The 19,396-nt window shown below is 39.4% G+C and overlaps 1 protein-coding gene across 1 annotated transcript in view; it reads right to left on the bottom strand.

The window, feature by feature from the left end:
• The window catches only part of GRXCR1 (glutaredoxin and cysteine rich domain containing 1), a 127,884-nt gene that overhangs the window by 10,246 nt on the left and 98,242 nt on the right, over positions 1–19,396 (bottom strand). The window contains exon 3 of the mRNA XM_055434802.2: positions 4,255–4,320. Coding sequence (XP_055290777.2) covers positions 4,255–4,320 — 66 coding nt within the window. The remainder of the gene's footprint in view (positions 1–4,254; positions 4,321–19,396) is intronic.

Raw genomic sequence — 19,396 nt, 5'->3', positions numbered from 1 at the left:
TTCACAGTCAGTTTAGGAATTTCTAGATAGCTAAAAATTCTCTACCAGTTTTGTTATAAGGGCAAAGCAGCCCAATAGAGTTATAGCTCTTACAACTCCTATGAATGGTAGAAGCAAGTATCATACCATTGTATTTCAACATTAAGAATAGACCTAAATGTTTCTGGATTATTTATGGCATCTGTAGAATTGAGACAGACTTAATGAAGAGAATAAAATCCTCTTTCCAAGATTCTCTGAGCTGAGAAAGAGAGGTTATGCTAATATATAGCATGATAGTATTAATCAAGGGGCCAAATAAAGGAATTATAGACTCAAAGGGGAAAATTCCATGAATAACTGAGATAAATCATTAATATTTAAAAAGAAGAGTAATGAGGGACATTCACTCTATAGAATTCTAAAAGGTGCTATGAAACCACAAGAATAAAAATAGTACCATATTGGTAAAACAGGAACAAACAAAAATTTAAATTTAACTTATATGCAGAGTACATCATGAGAAATGCACAAGCTGGAATTAAGATTGCCGGGAGAAATATCAGTAACCTCAGAGATGCAGATGACACCACCTTTATGGCAGAAAGTGAAGAAGAGCTAAAGAGCCTCTTGATGAAAGTGAAAGAGGAGAGTGAAAAAATTGGTTTAAAGCTCAACATTCAGAAAACTAACATCATAGCATCCAGTCCCATCACTTCACGGCAAATGGATGGGGAAACAGTGGAAACAGTGTCAGACTTTATTTTCTTGGGCTCCAAAATCACTGCAGATGGTGATGGCCGCCATGAAATTAAAAGACGTTTGCTCCTTGGAAGAAAAATTATGATCAATCTAGACAGCATATTAAAAAGCAGAGACATTACTTTGCCAACAAAGGTCTGTCTAGTCAAGGCTATGGTTTTTCCAGTAGAAAATAGAAAATTGCATCCATTTTCTCACATGTATGGATGTGAGAGTTGGACTATAAAGAAAGCTGAGTGCCAAAGAATTGATGCTTTTGAACTGTGGTGCTGGAGAAGACTCTTGAGAGTCCCTTGGACTGCAAGGAGATCCAACCAGTCCATCCTGAATGAAATCAGTCCTGAATATTCATTGGAAGGACTGATGCTGAAGCTGAAACTCCAATACTTTGGCCACCTCATGCGAAGAACTGACTCACTGGAAAACACCGTGATGCTAGGAAAGACTGAAGATGGGAGGAGAAGGGAATGACAGGATGAGATGGTTGGATGGCGTCACCAACTCAATGGACATGAGTTTGAGTAAACTCCGGGAGTTGGTGCTGGACAGGGAGGCCTGGCGTGCTGCAGTCCATGGGGTCGCAGAGTCAGACATGACTGAGTGACTGAACTGAACTGAAAATTGGCAGAACGAAGCAATAAATAATAGATTGTTTAATAGAGGATGCTGGAAATCTCATTATGTATAAGAAAATGGAAATAGATTCTCCGTTAATGAAAGAACCAGATGTTAACAAGTATAAAGTGAATAGAAGAAAATGTAGGCTGATATCTTCTGACCTTAAAACAGAAGGATACTTCATAAATAAAATTAAAAAGCACAAAAATAAAGAAAAATGGTGGGTTACATTATATCAGAAGGTTTCTATTAGATGAAGGACACCAAGAAAGAATCTAAAAATAGGGAAGGAAATATTGACAATAACTAAAACCAACAAAAAGTTAACATCTAGACTATAAAAGGATCTTCTGAAAGCCAACAACAACAGCAAAAATCCCAAGATTTTTAATGGGAAAGGATAAGAATATACAACAGAAAGGAAAGAAAGTGAAGTTGCTCAGTTGTGTCCGACTCTTTGCGACCCCATGGACTGTAGCCTACCAGGCTCTTCTGTCCATGGGATTTTCCAGGCAAGAGAACTGGAGTGGGTTGACATTTCCTTCGCCAGGGGATCTTCCTGATTCAGGGATTGAACCCGGGTCTCCCGCATTGTAGGCAGATGCTTTACGGTAATATACAACATACAGAAGAAGAAATTTAAAAATTTAGCAAGCATACAAGGAAATGCCCAAACTCAATGGTAATCCAGAAAACATGAATTACAATGGTAAGGCTATATATCTTTATCCCTACTACCTTGGCAAAGATTATGGAACGATGCAAACCATTGTGGGGAATGTGGGAACATAGGAAACCTCTTTCTCTGGAGGAGGGAGTATTGGATGGTACAAACATATTGAAGTGCCATCTGGCACTACCTGAAAAACTGGGGACATGCATAAGCTATGACCCAGTGATTTCTACTCTCGGAGAAATTCACCAACAAACGTGGCCAAGGTTACTCCTTGCAGCAGTTTATTTGAAGGAGAAGTTAGAGGACATCAGTGGATGAGTAGACAAAAAATAGTATGTGGGCTCCGTGCAGCTACACTGTCCAAAACATAAGCCATTAGTCAGATACGGTCAATTATATTGCTTATTTAAAAATTTTTATTTGATTTGAATTTAAATCAAGTAAATAAAATTAAAAATTCAGTTCTTCAGTCACACTAACTCTTCTTTAAATGCTCAATAGCCACATGCATCCAGTGACTACTACGTTGGATGCTGCTGCTGCTAAGTCACTTCAGTCGTGTCGGACTCTGTGCGACCCCACAGACGGCAGCCCATCAGTCTCCCCCATCCCTGGGATTCTCCAGGCAAGAACACTGGAGTGGGTTGTCATTTCCTTCTCCAATTCATGAAAGTTAAAAGTGAAAGTGAAGTCGCTCAGTCGCGACCCCATGGACTGCAGCCCACCAGGCTCCTCCATCCATGGGATTTTCTAGGCAAGAACAGCGGAGTGGGGTGCCATTGCCTTCTCCGACTATGTTGGATAGGATAGAGTAAAAACATCTCCATCATCAAAGAAAGCTGGATTCAACTGTACTGTCATGCATAAGTATGAAGCAATTTAAAAGAAGGGATGAAAGGTTCACGGAGTAATATAGATGGTTCTTAAAAGCATAGTGCCTATAGAAAGGAATTTGAAACACAGTTAGGTGTGTTACATAGCATCATTTGTATAAATAAAAGTGTGCAGAGAAAATTATAATACACATTGAGTTAAATCACTTAAACTAAAAGGCACATATTAATCCAAATTGATGGTTTCATCAAATTGATGGGACTGGAGTAGAGTACAGGGACAAAAGGAGAGAAACTAACCCATCTATACAGATTGTAGAGCTGAGAGGAGTTTTAGATTATGAAGTACACACCATCATTGTGTTTGCCCTTCTGGGCAAGATTACAATATGAATAAAACATGATTCCTAACACCAAGGAGCATATAGTTGATTTGGGACACGACTCAAATGTTTAAAGAAAAGTAGTAAGAAAAACTAAATGACTGTGATAAATACCTGAGAAAAAGAGGGATACAGGAATGGGAAGGAGGGAGAAATCTGGAACGATGCAGGAAAGATGCGATGCTGCAGAGGGGCCTCGCATATGGTGGAGGAGAATGAGGCAATGGACAGAAGGAAAGGTAGTAAGAAGCCATGAAGTGGAAGGAATGGAAGAAAATCAGAAAAGAGGTCAGCCAAGGAGACTGGACCAAAAAGAGCTGGCCATGGCACATCCATACCACATAACCATATTGCATGGTTCACCTGGGAAAGTCTGAGTCATGTTCACTGTGCCAGAAAAATTACTAATGCACATTTTTCACCCTCAAGATGACCCAGTTAGGCTATAAAATATATATAATTTAATTCTACATATAGAGAGAAATAGAATGATAAAATTGAGAGATACTAAGGACTTTCTGGGTACATAATGATTTGATACATTATATATCCAAATAAATATTTCTGAGATGTAATTACAAGTACAGGAACAAAATTAAAAGGTGCACTTTTGGAGAAATAACTTTTTCTGTTATCTTTAGAAATGATGAGCTGGTCTTTGGGAAAAAGGAAAATAATTTACATAAAAAAACGTTATTTGTGCTTCCAGACAATGGCCTGACTTGAAACACCTCATCAACATCTCTATAACATAGAATTAGGCTCTAATAAAGCTGACTGAAATTTTCACCTAATACTATGAGGTTGTTAGACTCTTAACACTAAAGTCACTCTAGCTGGAGCAAACCTCACAGCAGGTGGTAGCAAATTAAAACTGCCACACGTATCCTGTTACATATTTGTAAGAACATGCAGGGAAAAATTCAATTAGGGAAACTCAATTACAATCAGAATGTGTTGAACATTTTGATTACTAAAAATAAGTTGCTAAAAGCACAATTACCTCAATTTTGGTTAAGAGGTCTTGCAGTTCTCCTGATTCGTTCATTGACAAAATTTTCTCAGCACCCTATTAACAAGAGAGGGTAGGGGAAAAAGAAAATCCATTTTGTTAGTATTTGAGAAAAAAGTTCTAGACAGGAAAGTTTAACCCAGAAAATACTGAACAGGATTTTTTACTTCAGATCTAAATAAACCTAAAACCAGTCTTCCCCAGAGGCTCAGTGGTAAAGAATCTGCCTGCCAATTCAGGGGATGCAGGTTCAATCCCTGGGTCAGGAAGATCCCCTGGAGAAGGGTATGGTACCCCACTCCATTATTCTTGCTGGGAAATTCCAAGGACAGAGGAGCCTGGCAGGCTACAGTCCATGGGGTCGCAAGAGAGTCAGACATGACTTAGCAACTAAATAATAACAAAACCTAGATCCAGGAAACCAAAGGAGTAGAAATTTCTCTTTCCTTTCACATATTCTCCCATCTAGTAAGGCTGCTGCTGCTGCAGCTGCTGCTGCTGCTGCTGCTGCTAAGTCACTTCAGTCGTGTCCGACTCTGTGTGACCCCATAGACGGAAGCCCACCAGGCTCCCCCGTCCCTGGGATTCTCCAAGCAAGAACACTGGAGTGGGTTGCCATTTCCTTCTCCAATGTGTGAAAGTGAAGTCGCTCAGTCGTGTCTGACCCTTAGCGACCCCACGGACTGCAGCCTACCAGGCTGCTCCATCCATGGGATTTTCTAGGCAAGAGTACGGGAGTGGCTTGCCATTGCAATCCTCCTTTTGCCCACCATTAGATCTAGTAAGGCTAATGGTGGGCAAAAGGAGGATTTCCAGCAGAAGTTGAGCAATGGGAACCCACAGCTATCAGATGAAGTCCAGATATGGAAGATTCCAGCATACCCTTCAGAGTTGTTCAGGAAGCTGAAGTCAGCCACCTGGGAAAGGAAGCCTCTGAGCAAACCCCAGCCTGGGCTACCTGTGCCCTATTCCAGGCAGTCCTGGACCTCCCCTCCTTAGAGTCATGCATGTAAACACAAGAGCAACTAATAGTAATAATAAAATTACTAAGTATCCACAAAAGTACATATTGTGAGTAGACACCCAACATCATCTAATTTGATGTGGTGGATTCTCTTAATAGTAGAAATTGAGCCTCAGTGAAATTAAATAACAATTCCAAGGTCACCCAGAGAAAAAGCAAGAGTTGGAACTAGAATGCCAGCAGGGGATTTACTCGAGAACTGTTTTCAACTTTTACAATTTACTGTGAAAGGAAAACAGAGGCAATTAATACACTTTCCCACAAACCCATCATGTCTTTTGGAATTACTCCATTTTCCTTTCCCTTCCAGCCTCTACCTACTTTTTCCCACTCTATTTCCCAACATCCAGCCATAGAGGGAAAAGAAGGAAGACTTTATTATTTCCTATCAAAGACAAGACCACCTCTGCCTTTTTCACATCATATCCCTGGCAAAGAATAAGTGTTGAATCCATTTTTGATTTGGGGTAGGAAATGGCAACCCACTCCAGTATTCTTTCCCAGAAAATCCCATGCACAGAGGAACCAGACAGGGCCACAGTCCATGAGGTCACAAAGAGCTGGACACAATGAGTGAGTGAGCATTCATGCATGCCATTTTTGCTTAATTGAGACAGAAATATCATCACATAAAAAAATACTTCCTGGATTCCTGTTTGTGTTGCTGCTGCTGCTGAGTCACTTCAGTCATGTCCGACTCTGTGTGACCCCATAGACAGAAGCCCACCAGGCTCCCCCATCCCTGGGATTCTCCAGGCAAGAACACTGGAGTGGGTTGCCATTTCCTTCTCCAATGTGTTTGTGTTGAGCAGGGTGGAAAACACAAAGACTCATTTAAAAAATAAAAAAGGCCCTCATGTTAGGAGATTACAATACATTTTTATGTAAACACACAACCAAGTAACCCTGGGAGATGACTGCTAAATGAGTGATGCAGGAAAATGATGAACCAGGAGATCCCAGCAGGGAGAAAAGAAGATCTGCTTATGGGGAGCAGAAAAGACTTTCTGAGGTTGGTGGCCTTTGATCTGGATTAGGTGAGGCTTTTAAGACAGGCAGGAAACTCCACCAGGGATGTACAGGAGCCTTTAGTTTTGGGTTTCATTTACTTCAGTTTATTTTATATTGGTGCTAGTGGTAAAGAACCTGCCTGCCAATTCAGGAGATATAAGAGATGTGGGTTTGATCCCTGGATTGGCAAGATCTGTTGGAGGAGGGCATGGTAACCCACTCCAGTATTTTTGCCTGGAGAATCCCATAAACAGAGGAGCCTGGTGGAGCCCTGGTGGGCAGAGAGTCAGATAAGACTGAAGTGACTAAGCACACATGCACACATGTCATCTTAATCACAACCAGGAATGTCCAACAAAGCATAGTGAATGAATACATAGGGCTACAGAAAACACATTATATTCCAAAGTCAGTGGTTTTGCCAGGAATACAGATATGACTTACTTAGAGTGAGAACAAATTAAGGAAACATCAAAACAAAATATTAAAAGCCTAAAATGTGGTAATAACTGGTATATTTTACTATTGCTACATTCTATTTCTTTTAGGAGTTACAGTGGACATGGGTTCTCTGTATAAACTAAAATGGGAAAAGCATCAGGAAATTTGGTAAGTGAACTAAGCAGTAAGGAAAATATATCACTCATTTTTCTTCAATGAAAAAAAATGTACCCCAGTGACTACAAAAATTATGAATGTACCCATGCAGCCATCATGCATCTGCTTCCCAGACCTTTCCTTATCTTAGCAAGGTGCCTTAGTCTGCTGTTTAGAATACCATGCACAGGTCAGGAAAGGACTATCTCACTACCCCCAGATGCATGAAATTTACTCTCTTCAGCCAAATCATTCCAGCACTATCAGTACTACAGGAGCAGATTCCATGTTTCATGAGAAACTCAGGCTGTGCTCACATAAGCCATGTAACGAAAGGCATGAGAGTCTATGCTCTTGGCAACATCTGCATGCCTGTAGCACAAATGCTGGACCAAGTTCTTGAGGGAGGAAAAGCTCTGCTCTCTAATAGAGACCTAGGAGCTAAGAATTTCCACCCCCCTCACTGCAGCTGCTCAATGTGGCCTCCGCCACAGTGGCCGGACCTCCCCTGGTTTCCTTGGGAGGAGCCCGCTGATCCCTGAGCTATGTACTGAGCTGTTACAACAACCAAAATTGTCTGCTTGCCCACAGGGTTCCACATCTGCACCCTCCACCTGACCTTGTCCTTGCTGAATCTAAGTGCAAGATCCTACAGGGAGAACATAGGCATCAAATGGGGTCCTCTCAGCTCTTCAGCAGCAGCAACAAGATGGGAATCTCAGCCTCATTGGCAAAGACTATGGGCTTTCATGGTGACTCAGCAGTAAAAATTCTGCCTGCCAATGCAGGGAAAATTTAGATTCCTCCCATCCCAAGACTTGGGACATTTACCAGGGTAACTTCCAATCTGATATTTACCAAGGTAACTCTGTCTGCACTGCATTTACATATTCCAAAGGTCTTATTCCATACTGTTTTCCATCAAGAGCTTTCCAATTATTACTTGACCAATAATGAAGTTCTTGTGTCCATAAAAGGGAGTGTCGGCATTCTTGGGAAATAGTCTTTTTTCCTGGCTGGTATTTGGCTAGGAATGTCACATGTGAGTTTGTTGCTTTTAAAATATAACTCCAAATACAATTCCACACAAGTAGAAATTAATTAATGATTCTTTTGATTGGCACAGTTTGCCAAGATTGCCAATATTCCTGTGGAAATATTTCTAGTATATTTTTCAATTAATGTAGAATCATGTTTTTTTCTGAAAATTAATATCTTCCTGAAAATGATAATAGTGATGTGTTAAGTGGTTTGCAGACACTGGCTCTTTTAATCATCAGTGTGAAGTAAGTATTATTGTCATGATTTTTGAAATGAAGAAACTAAAGTGTGACGATAAGGGCAGTATCCCAGGCCTTTCTGTTAGTCAAATACAAGGCCTGGGGTACCTCCCTTATGCTCTTCATATTTTAATTTCTTCATTTCAAAAACTGTGATAATAATACTTACATTGATAGTTTACATATGATGATGTGGCATATGTAAATCACAAAATGATAGCTATGATTGAGGTTTAAGTTTGATTCTGAGCCAGCTCCTCCACTGAAACAAAGTTTTCTTAGCACAGTAGTTTACACAATGCAATGCCTTACATAAGATTTCAGAAGAATTGGCTGATCTAATAAATAACCCTTGCCTTTTTATTAACTATAAAAAATTAATACTTGGTTTTGTTATTGTTTAGCCCCTAAGTTGTGTCTGACTCTTTGTGACCCAATGGACTGTAGCCTGCCAGGCTCCTCTATCCATGGGAGTTCCCAAGCAAGAATACTGGAGTGGATTGCCATTTCCTTCTCAGGGATCTTCCGGACCCAGGGATCGAACTCAGATCTCCTGCATTTGCAGGTAATGGCAGATGGATTCTTCACCGCTGAGCCACCAGAGAAGCCCATATTCTCCAGTTCAATAGAGAAATGGCTCTTGATCCAAACAATATACGATTTCATCTCACCTGCTTTAACCAGGTTCCTTTCCCCTCTCTAATGTCTCCCTGCACTTATTTCTCTCTCCATATTTTATCTTTGAGTGACTGGGATGAAACCCAACATCCTTAGCACAATCTACAAAGGCCTTCACTATCCTTTTGGACCAATCTTTCCAGCCCTGTGCTGTAATACTATATGCTGATACTCTGAATTTCTCCCATTTTCCTGGACACACCACATCCTTGCATAATATAAGATAATATGCCTTTGCACATGCTCCATCCTTTTGCCCAAAATTTCTCCTATCCTCGCCATCCTCTTCTGGAAAAGTGCAGTAATAAACTCCAAATGGCAGTTTCTTATAATAATTGCCACTTAAAAAGGAAAATAAACAAGGTCATGAATTAACATGCACCTTGATGGAGGTAAACTTGCAAGGGACCAAAATAGAAAGACAGATACCTAGAGGAAACAGAGGGATGAAGACAATGCAAATGATTTCCTCTAGTTATCACTTCTCTCATCTGGGCACATGATAGGAAGCAAAGAACAAACCACTGGCAGTTGACTTCTGATGAAGCCCAGGAGGCTAGGACTGTCACGTCCTGGCTGCTAAAAGATCCTTCCGCTGTGTAATCAGGAGAGCAGATGGCAGAGCTGGTGTTTAAGCAACTCAACTACTACACAGCAGGATGCCTGCCAAAGGATGTGTTCAACAAATGTGTATTGTTATGGTTGCCATGCGCCCCAGAATGGAAGGTTACATCCACCCTGGAGATAGGCCACCTGAGCCCAGCTGACAAAAGCAGGATTGACTTCAGGAATTAGCTTTGGATCGTCTCCAGCACATGAACAAACTCCACCGAGGCCCTGGTATTCTACACGAAACACTTAGGCTTGGAAAATGTTCAAAACAGCTGAAGCAGTATCCCAGCAGTGTCTAAAAAAACCAGTAAAGGCTCCTGTGGATAATTTCATTCTAAAAAGCACAGTTTTCCTCTGTCCCTGGCAGGAAGAAGTAAGCGTAAAATTAAACTAGCTGACTTGTTTTGTGCAATTATATAACACAGACTTTTGGTGTTAGAAAATACCTGCCAAAAACTGATTTTAGTTTTATGTAATTAATTTTTTCAGTGTGGTTATAAAGAACAACTTCCTATGGAGGTCGATCTTGATTGTTTTTTATAAAAAATCCATATCATCAAAATAGATGTTCATAACAATGTGTATTATTTTCTTTCCTATGGCAGAAGGCCACCTCTCCTTTTGCTTTAATATTAATATCAAATCATATAAGAGTGATACCAAGTTACCAGGCTAAAAGAAGATAGTATTGAGGGTTGAACAGAATAAGCCAGAAGACTGAATTATTTAATAGATTTAGATTGTTGCCTACTGTGTCACAAAATTTTCTCCTCATAAATTGAATTTTAGAATACAGTGATTAAGCTCACAAAGGTTTTTTTTTTTAAACTGAGATATAATTGACATATAACATCTAACTGTTTTCAGGTATATAACATTATGATTTGGTATTTGTATATACTGTGAAATGATTGCTATAAGAAGTCCAGTTAATGCCCATCATCATACTTAGCTACAATATTTTTTCTTGTGATGAGAACTTTTCAGATATGCTCTCTTAGCAATTTTCAAATATGCAGTATAGTACTATTAACAACAGTTACCATTCTGTACATAATATCATATAACTTATTTGTTTTATAACTGGAAATTTGTACCTTTTAACCCCCCTTCACCCATTTTATTTCTGCCCACTATACCTTTGGCAAACATCAATCTGTTCTCTGTATCTATGCCTTTGGGGATTCTTTTTTTTTTTTTTTAATTTTGTCTTGTGGGGGTTAGATTCCACATATAAGTGAGATCATATTGTAGCTTTCTTTCTCTGACTTATTTCACTTAGCATAATGCCATAAAGGACCATCCATGAGATCACAAATGGCAAGATTTCCTCCATTTTTAGGTTGAAAAACATATATGTATCATATTTTCTTTAACCACGTATCAATTGATGGGCAGTCAGGTTGTTCTGTATCTTGGCTATTGTAAATAATGCAGAAATGAACATTGAGAGTGCATATATATTTGGGTTAATGTTTTTGTTTTCTTCAGATAAACACCCAGCAGTGGAATTGCTGGATTGTATGGTAGTTTTATTTTTACGTTTTTAAGGAACACCCATACTATTCTGCATAGTGGCTGCACCAATTTGTATTTCCACCAATAGTGTACAAGGGTTGCCTTTTCTTCACATCCTTGTCAACACTTGTTATTCCTTGTATTTTTGATGACAGTCATTCTAACAGGTGTGAAGTGATGTTTCATGGTTTTGACTTACATTTTCTTTAGGATTACTGACACTGAGTACCTTTTTATGTACTTGTTGGCCATTTGTAAGTCTTCGGAAAAATGTTCATTCAGATCCTCTGCCCATTCTTTAATTGGATTATTTGCCTTTTCACTATTAAATTTATATTTTGGATTTAACCCCTTATTAGATGTATGATTTGCAAATATTTCCTCCCATTCTGTAGGTCGACTTTAGTTTGAGATAGTTTAACTTGTCTATTTTTACAATCAAAGGATTTTTAATAAGACTCCAGATTAAATCCCATTGTCTCCACTTACAAATTAACTTAACTTGAACAAAAATTCTTTGAGACTCAGTTTCCTTATTTGTAAATTGTATATAATAATGTGTACAGTGTTGTTGGAAAGATGGCATGAGATGAGTCTAGAACTTTGTATAATGCATGATAGGAATTCAATAAATAGTAGTCATTTACTTGTTTATTATTCTTATTCTTATTATTGAATTCACCAAGAATATTTATAAGCTAGAATCTATTTCAAGCTCTTGAAATCTGGTTCACAAACATTTTCTATCCACAGTCAATAAATAATAAAAGATAATGCAAATCAACAAGAGTCTCACAATTGTCTTGGGGTAATGTCAATGGCAAGCCACTCCAGTACTATTGCCTAGAAAATCCCATGGATGGAGTAGCCTGGTAGGCTGCAGTCCGTGGGGTCGCTAAGGGTCGGACACGACTGAGCGACTTCACTTTCACACATTGGAGAAGGAAATGGCAACCCACTCCAGTGTTCTTGCCTGGAGAATCCCAGGGATGGGGGAGCCTAGTGGGCTTCCGTCTATGGGGTCACACAGAGTCGGACACGACTGAAGTGACTTAGCAGCAGCAGCAATGTCACCAAAAAGGGACTGTAATAAAAGGGGGGGGCTAATATAAAACAGTGGGATGAAAAACTCAGTTGTGTAACCTATTGAAAAGGTGAGATACTTGAGGACTTGCCAGACAACAAAAGTTCTTAGATAAGTTGTAGAATGGCTAAAGTATTCTTTATTATGGGAGATTTAGCAAGCTTTCAACTAGGACTCTGAAGAGTCAAAAAGGGACAGTTAGTGAAAAACTTTGTTGATGAAAATTGAGTTGATTATTTTTCTGGGACACATCGATATTTAATTACTCAGCAGGAAAAATATTTGAGAAAGACTCATATGGTGAGAGTAATTGAGAAATATAATTAGTTGATCAAAATGTCAGTTAAAATTTCATCAATAGGAGGGAGCTCCTACTTGAATGGGGTTTAACCCAGATGGGATCCAAGGATGTTTAAACACAGATGGTTTAACTAAAGAATCATCACTGCAGCAGTCAATGAAAATTACTTTATTTTGTACATTACTATCTTAGTAAATTTGAGCAAACTCCAGCAGATAGTGGAGGACAGAGGAGCCTGGACTGCTACAGTCCATGGGGTTGCAGAGAATTGGACAAGACTTAGCAACTGAACAACAAAGTAAAATTATCAAAAGATCAAAGCACCACTCCTACCTAGCTGCTACCTAGAAAGACATCTCTGTAAGGAAGTGCATGCTCATGAAATAAAGCAGCTATACTATTTTTTTTATAAAGTTCTACCATGCAAAAGGATCATGGCTTGTCTAATGTTTTTGTTTGTTTAATTTATGAGAATAAACCCAATGCATCTTTCAGGATCCCAGAAGGAAATTGGGATGTGCAAATAATTTAGCTGAAGAGCATTTAATGAGGGACCCATTTACAGAAGTATGAACAGCATTAAGTAAACCAACAGCTTGATGAAGCACCCAAGTGCTGGCAAAAAGAGGAAGCTATTACTACATTTGCGTTTAATGTATACAGAGCCCAACAAAAGATGTAGTCGTGGCAAAGGGACCAGGAGGAATTCAAGGTCTGCCTAAGGTGCACCTCAGAATGAAGGTGTATGCAGAGAAAATAAATACCTCTGTTTCCTGCCTCCCTCAGATTTCCTGCTCTAGTCTCCTTCTGACTGATGTCAGAGGGCAAAGCACTTAAAGTCAGACACTAAAGGCATTTGAGTGATGCAGTTTGTTAAGTTTGCCCACAGCAGACCAAAGAAGGAGAGAATGAATCTGGAAAGGAAAACAGAAAGTAATGAACTCAATCAGCCACAAATCAGATGATTCCTTTCATTCTATTGGGAGTCCATTTATTATGTATCTTCAGAACAAGAGAGTAAGGATGATGGTAATCCTCCTTTAATCCTAAGGGGAAGGAAATCATACCAGTAACAAGATCTGCTGAGAAGGTTGTAGCCTGGGGTTAAACTGGTGGGCTCAGCCACACATTAAATCCTGTCTCGGCTACTCATTTGCTGTGTGAGTTTGGATAGTTAATCCTTCCAAACCTCAGCCTTCTCAGCTATAAAATGAAGAGAAAAATATCTCTATCATGCAGAGTTGTAAGAAATAAATGAGATAATGCCTTTTACATGTTTAGCATGGCTCCCCTGGTCACTCAGACAGTAAAGAATTCACCTGCAATTCAGGAGATCCAGTTTCGATCCCTGGGCAGGAAGATCCCCAGGAGAAGGGAATGGCAACCCACTCCACTATTCTTGCCTGGGAAATCCCATGAACAGAGGAGCCTGGCGGCTATAGTTCGTGGGGGTCACAGTCAGACACAACTGAGCAACTAAACAGGCACACATAGAGCCTTTGAAATTAAAATATTTGTTTCTTCTTGTTTTCAGCAAACTTATATAAGTCATGGATGTTTCATTTAGCTTAATTTCAGAAATGCGTTTGGAAAGACATTGTCAGTTGCTTTCTTTTCTGAAATAAACTGCAGTGACCTTCTCACAGTGGGACTATCTTCCTTCTATAATAGTATGGGGAGAATACTAATTACCTCTGCTCCACTGTTATTATCCATGCTCCAGTCTCCTTTGTAGTTAGAAAATCCTCTGAGACCTCTTTGAGCAGAGCATACAGTGAAAGTCTATTTTTCTCAGCTTCCGTGTGGTTAGGTGCAGCCATATGACTAAGTCCTTGCCAGTGAGATGTGAGCAGAAGTAATGCAAGCAGCTCCCAAGCCACACTCTTAAATTAGGCAGATTGTCTTATACTTTCTCTTTTAAATAAGCTGGGAACCATGGAGTGAGGCTCACCCTGAAGGGAGGTGCAGTAAGTTAGAAGAATCACTTATGGAAAAGAGACAGTCTGTACCCTGTACTACCTCCAACTCAGACTTGAGAGACATATATACATTGCCTACCTTGTTTAAAAGAATAACCTATGCATGATTTGGGCTTCGCAAGTGGCAATAGTGGTACAGAAACTGCCTGCCGATTTGGAGATATAAGAGACACGGGTTCGATCACTGGATCAAGAGGATCCCCTGGAGAAGGGCACGGCAACCCACTCCAGTATTCTTGCCTGGAGAACCCAATGGACAGAGGAGACTGGCAGGCTATAGTCCATGAGGTCGTAAAGAGTAGGACACTACTGCAGTGACTTAGCAAGCACACACATGCATGATTCACATAGATGATTGAAAAATAGATATATACCTGGTGTGCTGTGATTCATGGGGTCACAAAGAGTCGGACACAACTGAGCGACTGAACTGAACTGAAGACTGGTATAGACACACAGATATGTATGCATATATAAGCATGCTACTGCTGCTGCTAAGTTACTTCAGTCGTGTCCGACTCTGTGTGACCCCATAGACGGAAGCCCACCAGGCTCCCCGTCCCTGGGATTCTCCAGGCAAGAACACTGGAGTGGGCTGCCATTTCCTTCTCCAATGTGTGAAAGTGAAAGGGAAGTCGCTCAGTCGTGTCCAACCCTTAGCGACCCCACGGACTGCAGCCTACCAGGCTCCTCTACCCATGGGATTTTCTAGGCAAGAGTACTGGAGTGGCTTGCCATTGCCTTCTCTGATATATAAGCATAGATGTGCTTATATATATATATATATATATAGAGAGAGAGAGAGAGATTTATGTTGAGATAAGCTAGAGATAGAGACAAAGAGATAGGATGAAGAAGACATCAGATAGAGTGACTTAGAAACCAGCACAAATTCTTGGGTACTGCCTAAAACTTATTTTTTTGTTGTTGCTTTTAGCTACAAGATTTAGGGGGAAAAGTAAAATAGAGTAACAATAATAACCTTGTCCAAAGAGAATTCTTGTAGCTATTTTTAGGCTCTTTTCCTCCATTTCACCAGGGGCTTTTCTTGCCAGGACTATCTCCTGTTCCAGAAAAGCAAATCAAGGCACTGATTTTGAAGGCAGGTTCAAGAAGGATGAATCAACTCAGGTCTCTAAAGCAGGACTGAGAACAAAGCTTGGTACTCCTTTCTCATCTCCTTTTGTTCTGGCCTCTGTGACCTCCAAAGAAACCGAGCTTACAATTTTCTCAGAGTACAAGGCTTCTGTAATTCATCTCCTGGCTGTTTCAGTGGGTAGGACAATGCCAGGAGGGCAGTTCTCAAGGGATGTGGGAGGAAGGAGTTAGAGCAGTGACACTGTCGCAGAGCCTAGGAGAAGCCTCTTCTCTAAGCACAAGCTTAATGAGCATGTGCTCTGCAAGCATCACTTTTTTAATCTGCACTGCTTCCCTGCAAGCTGTCTGTCTTTTAAAATCCTAGTTGTAAAAATAGAGAACCTAAGACTCAAAGGAATTGTAAAAGTATTATAAGAGTACCTGTTCAAGGTCACCCTACAACTAACAGTTGGCAAGATCAAGATTGCAATCTAAATCTGTGTATGTTAGTGGCTCAGTAGTGTCCAACTCTTTGCAACCCCGTGGACTGTCGCCTGCCAGGCTACTCTGTCCATGAGATTCTCCAGGCAAGAATACTGGAGCGGGTAGCCATTCCCTTCTTCAGGGTAGCTTCCCAACCTAGGGATCGAAACTGGGTCTCTTGCATTACTGGCAGAATCTTTACCATCTGAGTCACCAGGGAAGCTCTAATCTAAGTCTACCTGGCTCCAAAGTCTATTTTCTTCACCAAACTTCACTTTTTTTCAGTTATAAATATATACATATATATGTTTTAAAAATGATACCTATCTTTAAAGAATACTATGAGGATAAAGCATGATACTAACACACGTTGTTACTGTTTAATACAGAACATAGAAAGCGGTTAATAATAATATCTGTTAATATTAACATACTTGCTATTATTATTGCACTAAAACACTATAAAAGCAATATATGATAAATTTTGTCTAACGTTAACTGACAGTAGATAGTAAAGAGCATAGATTTTAGACCTTGTCATTTCTTAAGCCTCACGGAGTGTTTCAGCATTTCATTATGCCCTCAGTGCAGGCAAACTTATGCTGTAGAGTTCTGACCTGTGCATCTCTATTTTCCTTCCTGTGAAGCACAAAAGCAAATAGATGGAAATAGAGGTCATTTGTTAAAGGACCTAGGCTCTCAGGACTGTTTCAGGGACTCAAGTAAATATATAGTCTTTTGTTTAAAAGGTGGGCTAATCCATGAAATGATCATTTATCTTCCACCCATTTAATAAGGCAAAGTACAGTCACAGATAAAAGATAATATATACTAAATAATAAGATAAAATAAGAGAAATAAAAGCATACCTAAAATGGTAAAAGGTAAAATTTAAAAGTAGATTCCAAGAATAAAATGAAGTTTAATGTAATCAATGAAAACTAGATGAAACTAAGTTAATAAAAACTAGGAAAAATATACTAGTGAAATAAAATATTATAACCAAAGTCACAATAGACTAAGAAAAGTAAGATAAAGAGAGCCCAGAAACATTTTTAAAATAAAACAAAAAGTATTTGAAAATATAAAATTAACCAGTTAAGACATTATGAGGTGTAAAAATAATGTCAAGGAATTTTATTAGAATGTATAAACGAGGCTGCTTCTAAGACCCAAAGCATAAATCCTCATGTGGAAACTATCCCGGATTTTAAGGCCAATTACTTAGTTACTAAACTATAAATGACACCACCAAGTAGACAGGTACTCAAATCAACAGTCTAGCAGCTGATCTCGACTCCTTACTCATCACCCCACATCCAAGCAATCAGGAAGTCCTATTTATTCACCTACAATGTTTATTTTGAAACCATCCATTTCTCGTCATTGCTATTGCTAACATTCTGTTTCAAAGGTCCACAATTTCTGAAGTTTTATTCTTGCTTGCCATCAATCTTTACACCATGCAGAGAGCGGAATAACCTTTTACAAAGCCAGAATGGTCACATCATTTGCCATTCCCCTCATTAAAAACATTGAATATTCCACCTTCACCCTCTCCCACAGAGTCCCAAAGACTGTTCTAAATGCCTATGTCTCTTTTGCAGTCTCTTATACAGGGTTCAGGTCGCATAAATTTTCCTCTGTTCATTTCTTTGCATTTGTGCTTTTTTAATAAAATTCTTTTTTAGAAATAAAAAACATAAATAAAAAAAAATAATAAAATAAAAACATTGAATATCTTTGTCTTCCAGTTATACCAGAAGCCAGACCTCTTACCATGATCTATAGGATCCTTTGCAGCATGTCTCCTTCTAATTCTCTAAACTGCTTTCACAGCCTCACTTCTGTGTCAAGCTCATGATTTTCCCATTGGTTTTTCCTTCAATTTTCTTATAGCACTTAAAACATGCCAGTTCTTTCCTGCCTTAGAACATCAGCACCTGCTTGAATGCAGAAAAGCTCTACAATCAGAACTCACAGCTCCCAGAGTGGCTTTTATGGTGGCCCCACTGTAATGTTCCAAGTCTTAGCTTCAAGTCTCAGATCCTAAAACAGACCTCCTCTGATCACCCAAATTCAATAAACCCTTTTTCTAATTACTCTCAATCTTAGACCCTGTTAACTTGATAGCAATTTTCTATCTGTAATTTAGCACCTGTTCCTAATGTTTGCCTGTTCCTCTTCCCCAGTAGAATGTAAACTCCATGAGACAGGACAACAGCTATGCAATTCAACACTGTATAGAGCCAGACACATCTGCATGTCTCCTAAATACTTCTGAATGAAAGATCATGCTGTGGGCTTCCTTTTCAAAACTTTGCCCCCGCCCCCCAATAGACGAAAATCCTTCACATCAGAATCAAGGAACAGAAAGCAAGATGATAAGTCCCGGTGCCCTTCCCCTACAACTGGCATCTCATGCCCCATGTGTACTGTCTCCCACAGATATTAGGGTAGGATAACTCTGCACAGCAAGAGGAAATACTGCAGCCTGGCTCCTTAAAGCCTGTAATTTGCAATCTGGTCACAGCCTCCCTTCCTGCAGCGATTCTTTGTTCTTGAACAACATAAGGTTGAACAACACGGCATTGCCATTAGTGCCACTTACTATGGTTCAACATAATAAACACATATTGGTCCACAGAAAAGAGGACATATAATTAAAGCTAAAAAATGTGCTACAAATAATAAAATGCACCCAATCAATCTCTCAAAGGAGGATAAGGGGAGGAGGGAGGTGGGAGGGGGGTTCAGGAAGGGGAACTCATGTACACCCGGGGCGGATTCATGTCAATGTATGGCAAAACCAACCAATATAATATAGTAAAATAATTAGCCTCCAATAAAAAACGTATATTTTTAAATTAAAGTTTTTAAGTAAATTGGGATTAAATTTTAAAATTTAACTGAATTAAAGAAAATATCTCAGAGACTAAACTGTCACTCGATACAGGTCTCATTTACATCAGACCATAAGTACCTTCATTTCCTGTGAGACCAAAATAAACTATCATCTCTTTGCTCCTGGTATTTACAAGAAGGATTACAGAGGACAGGAAACAGGAAAAAGCATAGCATTGGTTCCAGTAGGCTGGCAGTGAGGGGCAAAATCAGCTAAAATATAAGAAGGATATTCAACACAAGCCCAAACAATTACAAGCAAACCATTCAGAAGTTTTCAGCAAGATACATATACTGCTAAGAGTCTACATTTTGAAGAGTAAAAATAAATAGATTTCTTTTCCAGAAAAACTCCATATAAATCCAAATATGTCTCCTCACAGTGCAAAATAAATAAGCGTCACTGATTCCTGACATCAGTGTTTTAAACTGGATCCTTTTCAAGAGTCAAAATCTCAGTGAAGAGAATAAGCTGGACCCTTTGCAAAGTCTATCATCAAGCTTCATGTCAAACCATCCTCCGCTGAGTCCTGATGCTCCTTAGCCCTTGCTCAAGGTGAACTCAGAAACTAAGCAATAAGCAAG

The sequence above is a fragment of the Moschus berezovskii genome, chromosome 5, assembly GCF_049115385.1.
Source record: "Moschus berezovskii isolate FMDL1 chromosome 5, NW_MosBer_1.0, whole genome shotgun sequence".
Taxonomy (NCBI): Eukaryota; Metazoa; Chordata; class Mammalia; order Artiodactyla; family Moschidae; genus Moschus; species Moschus berezovskii.
The sequence above is the reverse complement of the archived record's forward strand: the minus strand, read 5'-3'. Positions and strand labels throughout refer to the sequence as shown.